The following is a 16,884-nucleotide window of genomic DNA, read 5'->3' on the forward strand; positions in this document are numbered from 1 at the left end:
CTCTTTAGAAGTCCTAATGGTTCAGATTTGTTGTATTAGGAAGATTTACTCATTTCTATTGATGTTTATGTTCCAGTACATAATTTGTCCTCACAATATCTGTCTCACCCAGACTTACCTGTCACTGTGACAGCCATAAATTATTTTAACTGACAATGCATTTACTTATATAGAACTGCAGATATACATGTACATGTAGTCATGTGGCATATAGGCCATCGTTGAAATAGTTCTGTATCATCCTATCATTAATGATGTACATCTCAACGTTTACATGAAAAATAATACCATTGAAAAGTCAACAGAGTAAAGTTCTGACTCATTCTTTGAGTATTGCGCTGGTGACAGTACCGAAAAATATCAAACACAAGGAAAAGATAAAAAAGATGATGCGATACATATGTTACTGAGAATATACTTTGACAGTGCATTACTCTTTCTCAATTCTGATTACCTATGTTTTTGTCCACTTTTCTGATTTCCAGATGAAAACAACCCGGGCAACTTCTTGGAATACAAGAACAGAGGAATCCATGGGCACCACAAAGGTCAGATAATATGGGTCATTGAACCAGAGCCTCACTTCGCTGAACGTAAGTTACAAGCACCCAGCTGTGCTGCCATGTTGATCAATTGCTGTGCCAGTCCTATCATACTTTTTCCGTAATTTCAATATAGGAATGAAAGTCTTTCTGAATATTCAGCTATTTTATATATTCTTGTTTTGATTGCCAAAAACAAGCTAGAAATACCTGGCTAATACCTCATGAAGCTTGAGTTTCATTTATGCATTCATGAAATACCATTACATATGTATAAATACTAGAACTTTCAGAAAAAGGCGTTTAAATCTTCTTGATTTAATCCTGTTGATGTGAATAGATAATTTGTTGTTGTGGCAACTTTGCCTTCTATACCTTTCCCATTATGATGATAATTCCACTAGCAGAGGAATGCTACAATTTCTCACTTCATAAATTACATCAAAACAAGTTGTGGATGATTTGTTCCCTGAAGTCATCCCCATTTCATGCAAGTGAAAGCTCCCAAACTTTTCTTAAATTCTTCCTTTGACAGCTGTAACCAAGGTTTGTTTCAAGTATTACCATGGGGGCACAGGAGCGCTGCGTTGCAGCACCCCGGTCATTACCATCAAGAACCCCAGTGCCAACTTGCAACAAGATATCCCTGACCAAATGGATAGCTCCAGGCTTGTCAACATTGCAATATCTGGTGAGTAGTGTTTCCTTTGCCTTACAATCTCACCGCAGCTGCCTGATGAGTAGGTCCAACTTGACCATGGGAAGACAATGAAAGAATGCTAATCGTGATTGTTGGCTTGTTACTAAACACTGTAAACATAGAAAACACACATGCGATATATGCAGTCACTGATGAAAATTAGGCAAATATCATCTTTACGCTTGTCTTTATTGCTGTTGTTCGTAATCATTTTGTTTTGGCACACAAGTTTGATAATGTCATTCAGAGCATCAGTGTTTGTAAAAGTACCAAATCTGAATTTCTGTAAGATTAATTTCCAGAAGTCTCGTCAAAATTTTTCAGACAGATTTGTATATATATATGCATATTAATGAAGGAACTCTTACGTCATTGTGAGTCAGGCCTATTAAACCTATGTACATTTAAGACACTATCAGAAAACTTCAATTATATTTTCTTAACAGGTGCTTAAATTTAGTGCAATGCAGCTCAGGGAATGTACCTTTCACATTGTCATCCATCTAATATTTATTCTTTATTCACTTCCACTTTTCAGATATGCATGCAAGGTCCCTAAAGAAAGGAATGTTTTTCAATCCAGACCCATATGTAAAGTTGTCTGTTCAGCCTGGTAAAAGAGCCAGCTTTCCAACCTTACCACACCATGGCCAGGACACCAGGACAACAATAGCAGAGAACACCACAAATCCATCCTGGGAAAGTCAGGTATGATAAATAATTACTTGCTTTGTGGCAGTTGTATTAAGTTAAAATATTGGTCAGTCCCCGCGGAAAAAGTTTGGGGGACTTAAAGTGGCACTCCCACTTTGTAACATTTTTTAAGCACATTTTTTTAATGCCAGCGGTCGATATTTGACGTGGCGGCTGCGCGCGGATCACGAGATATCGATAAAAACATGTCCTCAAAAAAGTAAAAGTTTGAATTCCGGTGGCCCACCTCAATTCAGCTTCCGAACATCGAACGTTCGGCACTGGGGCCATTGTCAACTAAGCTATGGAGTACGAGTCTACGCTTACGCTGCTGTATGCCACAGTACCACTCGCGTCGGTGATCGGTCATGCCCCCTGGGGGAAAGTCGAGTCTTACTGACTCTGAGAAAAAATGAAAAACAAAGTTTGATTCCACCAGAATTCGCATAGGTGACTAGGACAGGTACGTGCGGTTGATACATAGCGGCCGCCGAGTGGTATGCATATGAAGTCTTTGCAGTGGGAAGTAAATTTATTGCGTCGTTCGAACTTATTGTAAGCTCCCTAGAATATCGTCAATCAGCACAACAACAAACTTTCGCGTCAAAATCAGAAACGATCGTAAAACTTCGGGATGAGAAAAATACGCTCGGGAAATGACATGTTTTTATCGATATCTCGCGATCCGCGCGCAATCGCCACGTCAAATATCGACAGTTGGCATTAAAAAAATGTGTTTTAAAAATGTTACCAAGCAGGAGTGCCTCTTTAAATATTGATAGGCATGCATGCATACGTGCGTCCATCCACAGAGATGCCTCAGACATCCATCAGACCAATTTTTTTAAAGCTTGGTGTAAGGATAGTACACCATGGTATACATATGCATGTTGATTGATTTAGTGATACAATCCAATGTGGCCACTTGGTGGCCATTTTGTTTCCATTCTTTTCATGTCTACAGTCATGTGGATTTGCCTTGACCGGTATTATTCAAAGTTGGTACAAGGACAGCCCACTAAGACTTACATATGCACATGAAATAAGTTCTCATACAATCAAATATGCAGGAAACTTTATCAAAATTCGGTGATAAATCATCCCAAATCTGTACATGAATCTGAATCCATTTTTATAAGCTGATGCAATGCACAAGTCAAGATCACATGTATACCCTTGTGCTCACTGTCTCTTGTTCTTAATTACTAAATTGTCATTATTTATAATACCTCAACACAGCTGAATCAGTGTTTTGAATTAATGAAAGTTTCAGCCAACAAAGTGAATAATAGCTTCCATGACATTGCCCATTTGCCCTCATCATGTGATATCTACAAGATTTACTATTTCACCTTTTCCATACAGTCACAAAACAATTACCACACATAACCTCAAACAGGTGTGTGCATACATGTTTGAAAAAAATATGCTGAATACATTTTCCCACCATCATGCTGATTTCTATCAGACAGCAGATTTTCCCAATTTGCCAGCCGACAACTTTGTCACCTTTCCAATACCACCATGCACCTGCTGTGTGGGAACTGGGCCGTCAGCAATGGCTTGTTTTGATATAAAACTGATAAACAACCTCTGCCTTTGAACAGAGAGTTAGAATGGGTATTTGTTGTGCTGGATTTTGCCGCCAGCATCAACCTGCATGTGGATGAAATGGTGCAATTTATTTCCATGCAACCTTCACGACAGCGGTTGATAAAAGCTCATGTCGTCAGTGTAATGAGGTGATTTAGTGGATCCCAGGCCTTGAACCTGTTGATGCTGATTCTCAACAGAAAAAACCCACAAGGGGGTTCCAGTTGTGCCTGTTTACCGCATACCTAATAGTGATCCACAAGACCATCATTTTTTGCTCACGTGTTCACACACGTGAGCATATGGTTTAGCCATGTCTGTGTGTCTGTGTGTGTGTGTGTCTGTGTGTCCGTGTGTCTGTATCCCCATTATCTCAAAAACGGCTGAACGTATTTCAGTCAAATTTGGTAGACATCTTCAGAATTCAAATGGCTAGAACTGAAAAGGTTTTGGTGGGCGTGGCTTGCATATTAATGAAGTTATCACAGTTTTAATTTTTCTGATACATGGTAGTCTATGGGAAGCATGATGTCCAAGTTACACTCTGGCCAGACGATGCTGAAGTTAGACTCGGTTTCGGATTCGGTTTCGGATTCAGTTTCGGATTCGGTTTCGGATTCGAGAGACTGAAAGAAATTTTATATTTTCAGCCAATTGTTACACTGTGGAATACTGGATTTTCCTTACTTTCCCTGGACCTTTTTTCAGCTAAAATAATATCTAATCACACTAGACAAAGTGAAAATAAGATCACAATAAAACAATGCATATATTTCATGGCATAAATTGTGTGCATATATTCACAAATGGTTAAAAAATAGAAATTACAGAAAGCTTCAAAGCACTCTAATTTAAAATTTAAAGGAAGTGTCGAGCAAGGAAAACAATATTTAAAAAAACATACTTTAATCATTTTATATGTCACAATGTGTGTCACATGGTTTAATGTTAATATGTTGTATTAATTTGATGTTTTGATTGATGTTGTTTTACATAATATGTTGCGTAATAAAGATAGCATTGAATGCATTCTTTGAATTGTGCGTAGTACTGTTAGCTTGAATAGTCTGAACTGCATAATGCCCATAATTGAGATGGACAGCTCATAAGTTGTAACTTTTGACTGATTTTCAGCAGTTTTGTCTTGTGTAGTCATGCATTACAGTTCCTTGCTCTACTGCCTAAAGTGTTTTGATTTTTTAAACTTTATAAATTATCAGTGTTCTCCCCAGGCCATTTTAGCGTAGCGGTCCCGCTACGCTTTCGCCTCTCCCCGCTACGCTTTGATTCTCCCCGCTACGCTTTGAAATATTCCCGCCATCCTTTAGTTCACACGCTAGCGCTCTGCGTAGCTACCAGCTGTTGCATGCATTGTCTACACATTAGCGCTCACAGCAACTTTCAACCTGGTGAAAGAGTGGAAGGTGTGAAGTATGGTATGCGTCCGATAACTTGTCCGTAAGTGTTGAGAGGAACGCTAAAACAATAGAAGAATCGGCTGGGTTGTTCACAAGTTTTCATTCTACAACGACTATTACGACCAACAAAGACCTTTAGTCGGTATAGCCCGGTATACATCGAGGACAAGTATTCACAGAGTTAGGCGGTGTAGCACTAGCGGGGCCTTTGATCACATTCCCATGCTTTGATCAACGAAATGGACTGCAAAAGAAACAAAAGAAGCAGTTGACTAGTGAGGTTGATTATGATTTTACAACGATGATCTTTTTTTTTGTCCGAGTACGATCACGATCGCGATCGAGTTCACATTGCATAAATTCCAATATGGCGGCGGCCATGTTGGCCGACGTGTTTATAACGTGTTGACATTGATCCTGGCGTCGCGTGTGGTTCCACTCTGACACGTTCTCTGAAAGATTTTACACCTGATTTTCGAGTGATTCTAGTCGTACTTAGTTCATGTCTTGTGATCATCTTTGTGGTATTTTTAAAATCAAGAATCGAACGACGATGTTCAGTGGCAGTGGTAGTTACGCGGGGGGTGGGGGGGGGGGGTCGGCTGGTTGAAATTGATCCCCGTGATGAAACATTATTCGCGGTGTTTGTCGTTCAAAAATGATATAAAACTCAATTACATTTTAATTGTGTAAAGCTTAAACTTATGAATTTTCCTCTTTGTTGGCAATTTTTGACAATTTTATTAGCAATATATGTATTAATGAAACTCCAACCAGACGAACCATTTCTTGCTTTCAATCTGAACTTGCTGTTACTGTTTGAATCTTCTATTTTAATTGCAATTGTACTATACTGTGCAGTGTGATGATTTATTTAAGTGTAATAAAGAGTTTCCATGATGTTCAAATTGCATACTTGTGTGTTACCATTGCATTTTGTTGTGAGTGTACATGAATGCCTGGGTGCATGTGCAAGCTTATATCCATATGCAAATATAAATTAATGATATGCAAATGATTATGCAAATTAGCCGCTACGCTTTTGCTTGATCCTGGGGAGAACACTGAATTATGATTATATATGAAACATTTATGTCGTGAACTACATGCTACATTTATGTGATAAAATACATGCTATTTGTGCAGTAATTTCATCTAGTTAAAATATCTCCTTGTGTATCAGTAGTTATTATATTCTTCGAAAAAATAATAACATAAGCTGGAAATATAAGAACCGAATCCGAAACTGAATCCGAAACTGAGTCCAACTTCAGCATCGTCTCTGGCTAGAGTAAAGCCGTAGTACTATAGTATTCATCGTCAGAAATATCGTCCAAGGCCGGCTATTGCTGGCAATCCGAAGCAAGGTCACGGCACTCAGCTGCTTCATAAACCTTAGTGCATCTAGAGGACCGTCACAGGAAAAAGTCAGGTAAGTGTTTCACTCTCTTGTATGGTAACAAGTCGCGATGATACGTGTTACTGTTAGTGTTAGTGGAAAAACAAGTGGCCGATGTGGCTAAGGTGTACGGTATGCGTATCCTTACGTCGGAAGATTTTGCGTCAAAAGATTAGACTTTGTATTTGTGAAAATAGACAAGATTTCATCTAGCTAAAGGTAAATTTGTTCATTATGGAAGCGATCAACAATTTTGAATCTCGAGAACGGTGTCCTTGATGAGTCGTAAATATGAACAAGTGGTGAGGACACGTGTTAGTGGAAAAACAAGATGGCCGACGTGGCCAAGGTGTACTAGTATGCGTATCCGTGCGACGTCAGAAGTTTATTGCGTCAAAAGGTTAGACTTTGAATTTGTGAAAATAGACATGATTTCATCGAGATAAAGATAAATTTGTTCATATGGTAGTGATCAACAATTTTGAATCTCGAGAACGGTGTCCTTGATGAGTCATAAATATGAACAAGTGGTGAGGATACGTGTTAGTGGAAAAACAAGATGGCCGACGTGGCCAAGGTGTACTAGTATGCGTATCCGTGCGACGTCAGAAGTTATTGCGTCAAAAGGTTAGACTTTGAATTTGTGAAAATAGACATGATTTCATCGAGATAAAGATAAATTTGTTCATTATGGTAGTGATCAAAAATTTTGAATCTCGAGAACGATGTGCTTGAGGAGTCGTAAAAATATGGAAAAAAAATCAAATTCGTTCAATAAAAAATACGCATCTCCAATAGAAATATGGCCGACTATGGTCATTCAAGACACAGTACACACTTTTCAAGGAACCAAACATTGTATAGAGGGGGAAGTGTAGTTGTTGTATATAAAGGTTGTTTTTCAAAATATTGAAATTGAGCAGATAAATCATAAACGTTTACCTGGAAAATGCCTAGGGTAGGTCCGTTTATTTGCATATTTTATGGTATATGTCTTCCTATTTTTTGTCAAAGAATTTTAGAATTCAATAGACTGATATATTATACAGTTCATGATGGGCTACATACATGACTCAAATTTGTTGCAGTTATTTGAAAAGTCCTGATCAAATGGAAGCAGTACTTTGGCAGTATTTTTGATAGGGTGACATTTTGTTGGTATGAACTTTCTACTGGGTATTTTTGAACTTTAAATTTAGGGACGGACCATTAGACTTTGGGAGGGTGGTGGTCACGACTGGATTCTGAAAATGTTTTTTTACGTCCGATAATTTTAAATTTTATTTTTTTCAAATGAAAATAGACTTGCAAATTTTTTTTTTCTGAATTTTGCAGAATTTTTTATTATCGGTTACGTTGTGAATATTTTTTATTTTGGAGAGAAGTCTGAAAATTTTGTTTTTCAAATTTTCTGCTCTGAAAATTTTTTTTTTCCGGTTCTGACCACCCGCCCCCCCCCCCCTTGCCAAAGTCTACAAAGTCTAATGGTCCGTCCCTTAGCCCATGCTGCCACTCAAATCATATATTGATTTTATTTCTTATACAGATTACATCTACAAGCCAAAGTCCTGCACCACTACTGCTCAAGAGGTTGATTTTGCTATAATAAGGCTTGTATTTGGCCGCTAGAAGGCTCATATTTGCATATTTGGCCGTTGGAAGGCTCACATTTGGCCGTTGGAAGGCTCATATTTGGCCGCTAGAAGGCTCATATTTGCACATTTGGCCGTTGGAAGGCTCACAGAACACTCAGACATTTGGCCGTTAGAAGGCTCACTTTTCACTATTATAACAATCACACCATCATAAGAATCAAATAAATATTTAAAAATTGGAACATTTGAGTACTTGCTTTAATTTTATAGTGACTGCCACAAGATATATATACACAACATACAGAGATATATTTATTTATTCTTGGTGTTTTATCTAATAATCCATCCATCCTAGAGAAATACAAGGATAACTTGTACACGAATTCTTGAGTGAAACACAACAGCATTTATTCCAGATTATACCTTTTGATACTGCAACAAGTACAATAATCTGAAGGAATCTTATCACATCTGTTAGAAGTTGAAAACATCAATACAATGAGAGTAAAGAAATTAAGCCACAAGGCCAAAAATGAAAAGAGAAAATTGCATCTCCAACATAAAAGACAATGTCCACAAAATTCTTACAGAAAGGTGGTTATTGAGGGTGATGGCAATTGTTTATTTAGGGCTATAAGTCAAGGTCTCTTTGGATCTCAGATTCATCATAATGCTGTAAGATTACAAATTGTCAACTATATAATTGATCATTGGCATCAATATGAGCAGTTCATTAAAGGTGAATATCAGAGATATCATGTAAATAATCAAGATGACTACAGACAGTACATGTCTATATCTGACCCAGGTTTGGCAACTCATGGTGGCCATATTGAAATAAATGCAGCTGCTATGGCATACAGTGTAAAAATTGCAGTTCATCTAGATGTTCTGAATGAACCATTCGACACTGAAGGTGAATCCTCTGAAACAATACACCTATTATACCATGCAATCCGTGTAGAAGGACAAATTGATAGTGGGCACTATGATTTCCTTGAGAAAAGAGATACAGAGACATTTCATGACACGGCTGAAACCACAGACTGTGCAAATTATAGAGAAAAAGAGAAAGTGAAAGACAAGAAAAGAAAGCAAGAAAAAAGGAAATGGTAGAGTTCAGAGAAAATGAACAGCAGAGAAATGTTCAATCAATGAAATTAAGACGGTCTGATGAAGTGTACAGACAAAGTGAACAACAGAGAAATGCTCAATCAAAGAAATTAAGACGGTCTGATGACGTGTACAGACACAATGAACAACAGAGAAATGTGAAATCAATGAAATTAAGACGGTCTGATGAGGTGTACAGACAAAGTGAACAACAGAGAAATGTGAAATCAATGAAATTAAGACGGTCTGATGAAGTGTACAGACACAGTGAACAACAGAGAAATGTGAAATCAATGAAATTAAGACGGTCTGATGAAGTGTACAGACACAGTGAACAACAGAGAAATGTGAAATCAATGAAATTAAGACGGTCTGATGAAGTGTACAGACACAGTGAACAACAGAGAAATGTGAAATCAATGAAATTAAGACGGTCTGATGAAGTGTACAGACACAATGAACAACAGAGAAATGTTAAATCAATGAAATTAAGACGGTCTGATGAGGTGTACAGACAAAGTGAACAACAGAGAAATGTGAAATCAAAGAAATTAAGACGGTCTGATGAAGTGTACAGACAAAATGAACAACAGAGAAATGCTAAATCAAAGAAATTCAGACGGTCTGATGAAGTGTACAGACAAGCTGAAAAAGAAGGTGATGCAAGAGCTAAGAAATTAAAAGAAATTGCAGTGGTGCCAAATCAATTAATGAACTTATTGAAGTTTTCCATAAATCAGTTCAGAATGGTCCAACATTTGTATGTGTGTGCTGTGAACAGCTGTGGTACAGAGAAAGTGTTGTAAATTACAATAATATTAAAAGTAAATTGTCATCATTGGCATCATCCTATGTAAATGCCACAGATGATGAAATGTCACCATTATGTCAAACTTGTTACTCATATTTAAAACAGTCCAAGCTGCCACCTTGTGCTGTAGCAAACAAAATGTCATTCCCAGGAATCCCACCAGAGTTAAAATTACATCCACTTGAAGAAAGACTTGTTGCCTTACGTATTCCTTTCATGCAAATCAGAGAATTGCCACGGGGTAGACAAGTTAGTCTCAAAGGCAATATTGTAAATGTCATAGCTGATGTATCTAGCACTGTTTCAACATTACCCAGAACTATCAATGATTCACAAACAATACCTGTCAAATTCAAAAGGAAAATAAGCTACAATCATGCGTACCAAGTTGAAAATATTAGACCTCACAAAGTGATAATGGCAGCAAAGTGGTTAGTTGAAAACAGTCCTTTGTATAAAGCGGAAAAAAATAACAATTGGTACAAATTGGAATGTTTGTGATCAGAATGAATCTGATGACTGGGAAGAATTTTTGCAGGACAATGATTGCAATCTTAATTCTGAAATAGATGAACAGGAATCCTGTAATGAAAATGTTGATAATAACAATGATGATGATTGTGATGATAACAATGATGATTGGACAGAAGAAATCAAATTAGAGGATCAGGCTGCTGGAACATTAGATACAATGCTTTCACTTTCTTATGATAGAAACATAGATTCACAAGGAGCATTTTGCTTTGCCCCGGGTGAAGGCAACAGACCTTTAGGTATATTTCAAGATAAGTATTCCGAAGAACTCTCATTTCCAACAATTTTTTGTGGTCAGCCGAGACAAAGTGAACAAACATCCCAGTATCATACAGTACACTATGCAAATGGGAACTGCGACATAAAGATCGAAGAGTTGCGAAATCTGTTCCGAACATTTTCTTCAAACTGAAAAAATTACAAATTCAGCAAATCAATGACAAAGCATCATTATGCTTACGCAAATGTAATCTGAAAGGCCGTAAAGTAACAGCTGGTGAAGTGCAATCTCCTCAAAATGTAGACAAGATAGTTAGACTTGATGAAGGATTCAGGGCATTAAAAACATTGGAGGGTCACCACCATATTGGGAAAGTGCTAAGAGAGACATTTTTGCTATGATACGCCAAATTGCAATTCCTACATACTTCATGTCCTTCTCATCAGCAGAGTCCAAGTGGATACATCTTTTGAAAATTCTTGGAAAGACAGTTCATGAAAAGGAGTACACAGACAATGATATATTAAATATGTCATGGAATACTAAGTCTGAACTGATCAAATCAGACCCGGTTACTTGTGCTCGACACTTTGACCATTGCTTTCAGCAATTTATGCATGATTTTCTACTCAGTTCACACCATCCACTTGGGTGAAATACAGGACTACTTTTACAGAGTCGAGTTTCAACAAAGAGGGTCACCACATGTACACATGCTTGTATGGATCAAAGATGCACCACAGTATGGTGAGAATGATGATGATGAAATTATTAATTTCATAGATCAGTATATTACATGCAGCAATGAAACCAGTGATGAAAACCTTGCAGAGTTGATAAATTATCAGATGCATAGACATGCAAAAACATGTAAAGTCAAAGGTCAGTGTGTTTGTAGATTTGGCTTTCCTCTACCACCTATGCCAAGAACAATGATATTGCAACCATTACCTATGGATATTGATGAAACAACAGAACAGAGCCTTAAAGAACACTATACACGTATTAAAACTGTACTTTCTGATTTACAATTCGGAGAAAAGCTCTCATTTGATGAATTCTTAGACAAAATACAACTTGATGAGGAGACCTACATTAAAGCAATACAGTCATCCCTAACATCTGAAAAAATCTTCCTCAAAAGATCACCTAATGAAATCAGAATAAATAATTATAATGAAATTCTACTGAAAGCATGGAGGGCAAACATGGACATTCAATTTATTATAGATCCATATGCCTGTGCAATGTACATAGCATCTTACATCAGCAAAGCTCAACGAGGAATGAGTAACTTGCTAGCTAGAGCTGTAGATGAAGTGAGAGAAGGAAATCAAGACATCAGGGAGAGTGTCAGACATATAGGAAACAAATTCCTAAATCATGTTGAAGTTAGTGCCCAAGAGGCTGTGTATCTAACTATGCAAATGAAATTGAGGAGAGCATCACGAGATGTCATATTTGTTAATACATCACCCCCTAATGATCGAGTTATTCTACTGAAACCACTGGATGAAATACAAAATATGCCGGCAAATGCTACTGATATAGAAAGTGACAACATCTTGAAAAAATATGAGCGTCGTCCAAAAGCCCTTGAGAAATTGTGCTTGGCAGATTTTGCAGCTTGTATACTTTTGAAAGGGAAAAACCTGATGAAGTAGAGAAGAAAGACAATGATGATGTTTACAATGATGACAACAACAACAGTGGGACAACTTATCGTGTCGGTAAACTTATCTACAAAAAACGCACAAAAAGTAAAGTCATCCGATATGTTCGTTTTCATAAAGAGAGAGACTCAGAAAATCATTACAGAGAGTTAGTAATGTTGTTTTATCATTGGAGACATGAAAATCAACTATTGGCTGGTTGTAGTACATACCATGACCGCTATTTGCAAATAAAACAGGAAGTAGATACTAAACAAAAGGATTACAATAAAAATGCTGAGGCATTAGATCAAGCAATTGAAGCAGTACAGAATACAGCTGTGGATATGTTTGACAATATTGCTCCAAATACAGAACATCAGGAAAGACAAGACTCTGCAGAAGGATGCAGACAAAGTGACACAATGAACATATTTGCCCCACAGAACGACAGTCATTCACAATATGACATAGGACAAGACATTGGCATGGCTGTAAACAATCCCAATATTGAAGAACTTCAACACCCACGAATGCCTGACAGTCAGCTGTACCCCATTTTACAGATTCTTAACAAGAAGCAAAAAGAAATATTCTATCATATAATTCATTGGATTAAAACAAAAACAGATCCTTTGCATGTGTTTGTTACAGGTGGAGCAGGTGTTGGTAAATCTGTTGTTCTGAAATCACTTTATCAAGTACTTTTGAAATATCTTTCAAGTCGTCCTGGTGAAAATCCTGACAATGTATTACTATTACTCATGGCACCAACAGGCAAGGTGCATACAATATTAAGGGAGTACAATTCACTCAGCGCTGCAGATTCCTGCAAGCCAAGGATTTCACTATAAACCCTTAACATCAGAAAGACTAAATACTTTGCAAGCAAAATACAGGAATTTAAAAATTATTTTCATTGATGAAATCTCCATGGTTGGCAATGGTATGTTCAACTACATCAACCTTCGGCTTCAACAAATCATGGCAAACAATCAGCTCTTTGGTGGTGTCAGTATAGTTGCATTTGGGGACCTGTATCAATTGAAGCCTGTCTTTGATGGCTGGATATTTAATGATCTTAGGCATGATTATGGACCACTTGCTTTAAATATCTGGAAAGACCTATTCAAATGTTTGAATTAACAGATATTATGCGTCAAAAAGATGACTGGATTTCGCACAATTACTTAATCGTGTACGTGAAGGAAAACACACTTCACATGACATCAGTATTCTGAAAACCCGCATAGTACAAACCAATAATGGAAGTCCACCGTACAATGATTCAATAGTGCATCTCTACTGTGAAAACAGACTTGTTGATAACCATAATGTGTTAGTGTACGACAGACTTACAGAAACTAAAACAAATGTATCTGCTACTGATACTGTAATTGGGGATGTCTCTGAAACAGTGAAACAAAAAACATTAACCATAGTTGCAATGTTAGGTCCTCAAAAGACAATGGGATTAGTATCTCAATTATCCATTGGAATAAATCAACGAGTTGAACTATGTATGAATCTGTGTGTTGATGATGGATTAATAAATGGCACTCCAGGAGTAATAAAGTTTATTGATGGACCAGACTTAGATCATGTCATGGTTCTATGGATTTATTTGATGATAGCACTGTTGGCAAAGCACTGCGACAAGAAAAACGACATTTATACCAGAGGAGAGTAACCAAAGCATGGACACCCATTACACAGATATCACGGCAATTCAGAGTAGGAAGACATAAAAATGCTGAAGTTGTTAGAAAACAATTTCCCATCAGACCAGCCAGTGCAAAGACTGTCCACCGTTGCCAAGGTGATACTCTCACTGATGTTGTTGTTGATTTCAGTACTGCTTCAAACAGAAACCAGTGTCATATACACTATGTTGCCCTTAGCAGAGTCACAAAACTTGCTGGTCTTCACATAACCACATTACAGGAAAATCAAATATCTGTCAGCAGTGATGTCACAGAAGAAATGCAACGCATGCGATCACATTCCATGTTACAACTTTGCTTGACTTTTCCATATGATATACCAAACAAATTTATTGTTGCTTATCAAAATGTAAGATCACTTCATTGCCATTTTCAAGATGTTGTCAATGATTTCAGTTTGACATCAGCTCATGTACTTATTTGCAGTGAATCAAGATTACAAAGTGGTGATCAAAATGATGATTACACAATTCCAGGTTTTGAATTTCCAGACATGACGATAACAGAAATCAAACAACAAGACCATATCATGGCCTAGTATTGTATAGCAAAGCGAACATCCTGGAGTCGGTTCCACAATCACACAATTACTTACACTGCGAGTTTATCACAGCAATATACAAAACAACATTTGGCTTACTTCAAGTTGTTGCTATTTATATTCCACCTTCAACACCAATAGGCAATTTAAAACGAGCTCTTTTAAATCTTAATGAAGAACTCCACAATAATCTACCAACAGTGATACTTGGTGATTTCAATATTGATTTGTTACAAGAAACATCTTCAGCAAAACAATTGATTGAACTTATGACAAACCAACTCAAATACAACAAGTTATCCAACAACCAACAACAAACTATGGATCTTGCCTTGATCATATTTATACAAATATTCAGTCTACAGATTTTGGTGTACTTGAATCCTACTACAGTGATCACAAACCAGTGTGGGTAGCAGTATAAAGAAATTATAACAACAATCACTCACATAATACTCAGTTATGCAGTCATGTCAAGCACAAAATTATGCAAAACATAACTTTCAAATGACCTTTTCAATGCCATTCAACATTAAAAAGCATTTCATTCAACTATGCCCTGTTGATGCTGTCATTGTCATTTCAACTTGCCTCCTTTTCTTTAATATCTCAATACTAAAGCTTCAATCTTGAATTCCACATACAAATTACTAACTGATAACTATCAATAATTATTTAATCATCTAATTCCACCATAATTTGACAGCTTAGTAGCCATCTATTCTATTGGAAAATATATTCTACTTGTTATACTCAGGATGGTCTTGGTACTTAAATCCCACTAGCTATCAATAAGATAACTGAACCATTACACTTTGGGAGAGGAGGGGTGGTCAGAAATGAAAAAAAATTCAGAGTAGAAAATTTAAAACCAAAAATTTCCAGAGCACTTTGCAAAATAATAAATTAAATAGAAACGCAAATCTGTAATACAAAAATATACAAGACATTCAGCGGCAAAAATATTACATATCGAACTTTACATTATACTATCTCAGTTTAACAAGGAAGTCATCTTCTACATGGACATTTCACCTAAATTGATAGTCCCTGAACATTGAGTACTATAAACTTTCCATTTTCCGGTTTTCTGTAATAAGAACAAAATTTTGATCCAGAACATAAATTTTCATGTTTCTATATGACATAAATACAAGTTAACAGATTGTCGAACTTTCATGAGACTGAATTCTTGGCAGAAATTTGACGAAAAAGCCAAAAATTGTCATTTTTCATTATTAAAAAATTCATAACTTTGATTGATGAATCAAGCTCCTTCAACCTTTTATTTTCACCTTCGTACCATACCACTTTACTGTCAAAAGTAGAAAAAAATGCCTTGGCCACCCAACTATAAACAAAATCAGTTCCAACACTTTATCTAATGTTCTTGTCATTCTGTCACCAATCACAGTAATGCACGTGAGCATATTCAGTTCATATCTGGTCTGGTAATTGAACCTAGCCTTAGGTAGTGCACAACATCCTAATTGGATGTGACTTTCGTATTTACTTCAACTCTCAGCTGATTACCATGGCTACCCCTAATAGACTGATTTATCACAATAACTAAATCTCAGTTGTGCCATTTTCTAGAGAAACATCGCGAGGAGACACTGACTTGTGCTTAATCCTCCTAACATTCTTTACCAACTGTGCCGTGTTTCCTCTGTAAAACCTTTCTGTAATCACTAATTTCAGAGAAACAGTGAAATCATATTTCTATCCATTGGTACAGAATCAGTGTTCTCCCAAGAGCAATCTAAGCATAGTGGCCACTTCTTTTTTTAATTTTTGAATAACAATTAATTCATTTATATATGTAACAATTGATTACATTGTACTGTAAATCGGTCACTATGCTATCGGAAATTCCAAATTCCCGGATAGAACACTGAAAATCAATTTAACCCTTTGAGCGCCAAAGTCAATTTTTGTTGCCTATATCAAAATATACACCAGTCGATTTTTTTCTAATATTTGTTAAAATTTTGATGAAAATCTGAAGCAAATAAAATGTGATGTTCATTTGGTCTAAAATTGTTAAAAAATTACAAAAAATTCACAAATTTGGTAAAATGTTGCACACTATAATTTTGGTGGGAAAAACTGCAGTGCTCAAAGGGTTAAAAAACTGATGAAACTGAAAATTGAAAGTACTTGATATTCAGGAAATAATGGTTCATGTTATTTTATACTCTTTTTAAAGCTTTAACCAAGAAACCTGTTTAGGGACCTCAAAAGTCTAGCAGCATCTGCATAGAAATTATCCAGGTGTTCTTGAAAGTGATATATGTCTTGACATTGTCTGTTAAGAAATGGCTTATCCAAAAGCCTTGTCAAGTTTAA

General features: G+C 36.6%; 1 protein-coding gene and 1 long non-coding RNA gene across 3 annotated transcripts in view; both read left to right on the forward strand.

The window, feature by feature from the left end:
• The window catches only part of LOC139140505 (E3 ubiquitin-protein ligase HECW2-like), a 110,775-nt gene that overhangs the window by 43,983 nt on the left and 49,908 nt on the right, over nt 1-16,884 (forward strand). For both annotated transcript variants that reach the window (XM_070709809.1, XM_070709810.1), the window contains 3 exons: nt 486-593; nt 1,078-1,233; nt 1,781-1,950. In XM_070709809.1, the coding sequence (XP_070565910.1) occupies nt 486-593; nt 1,078-1,233; nt 1,781-1,950 (434 nt within the window). The remainder of the gene's footprint in view (nt 1-485; nt 594-1,077; nt 1,234-1,780; nt 1,951-16,884) is intronic.
• LOC139140504 (uncharacterized) lies at nt 4,667-8,182 on the forward strand. The gene is made up of 2 exons (XR_011554004.1): nt 4,667-6,378; nt 7,892-8,182. It is a non-coding gene; the product is annotated as an uncharacterized lncRNA (long non-coding RNA).

Source organism: Ptychodera flava, chromosome 9 (genome assembly GCF_041260155.1).
Source record: "Ptychodera flava strain L36383 chromosome 9, AS_Pfla_20210202, whole genome shotgun sequence".
Classification (NCBI taxonomy): Eukaryota; Metazoa; Hemichordata; class Enteropneusta; family Ptychoderidae; genus Ptychodera; species Ptychodera flava.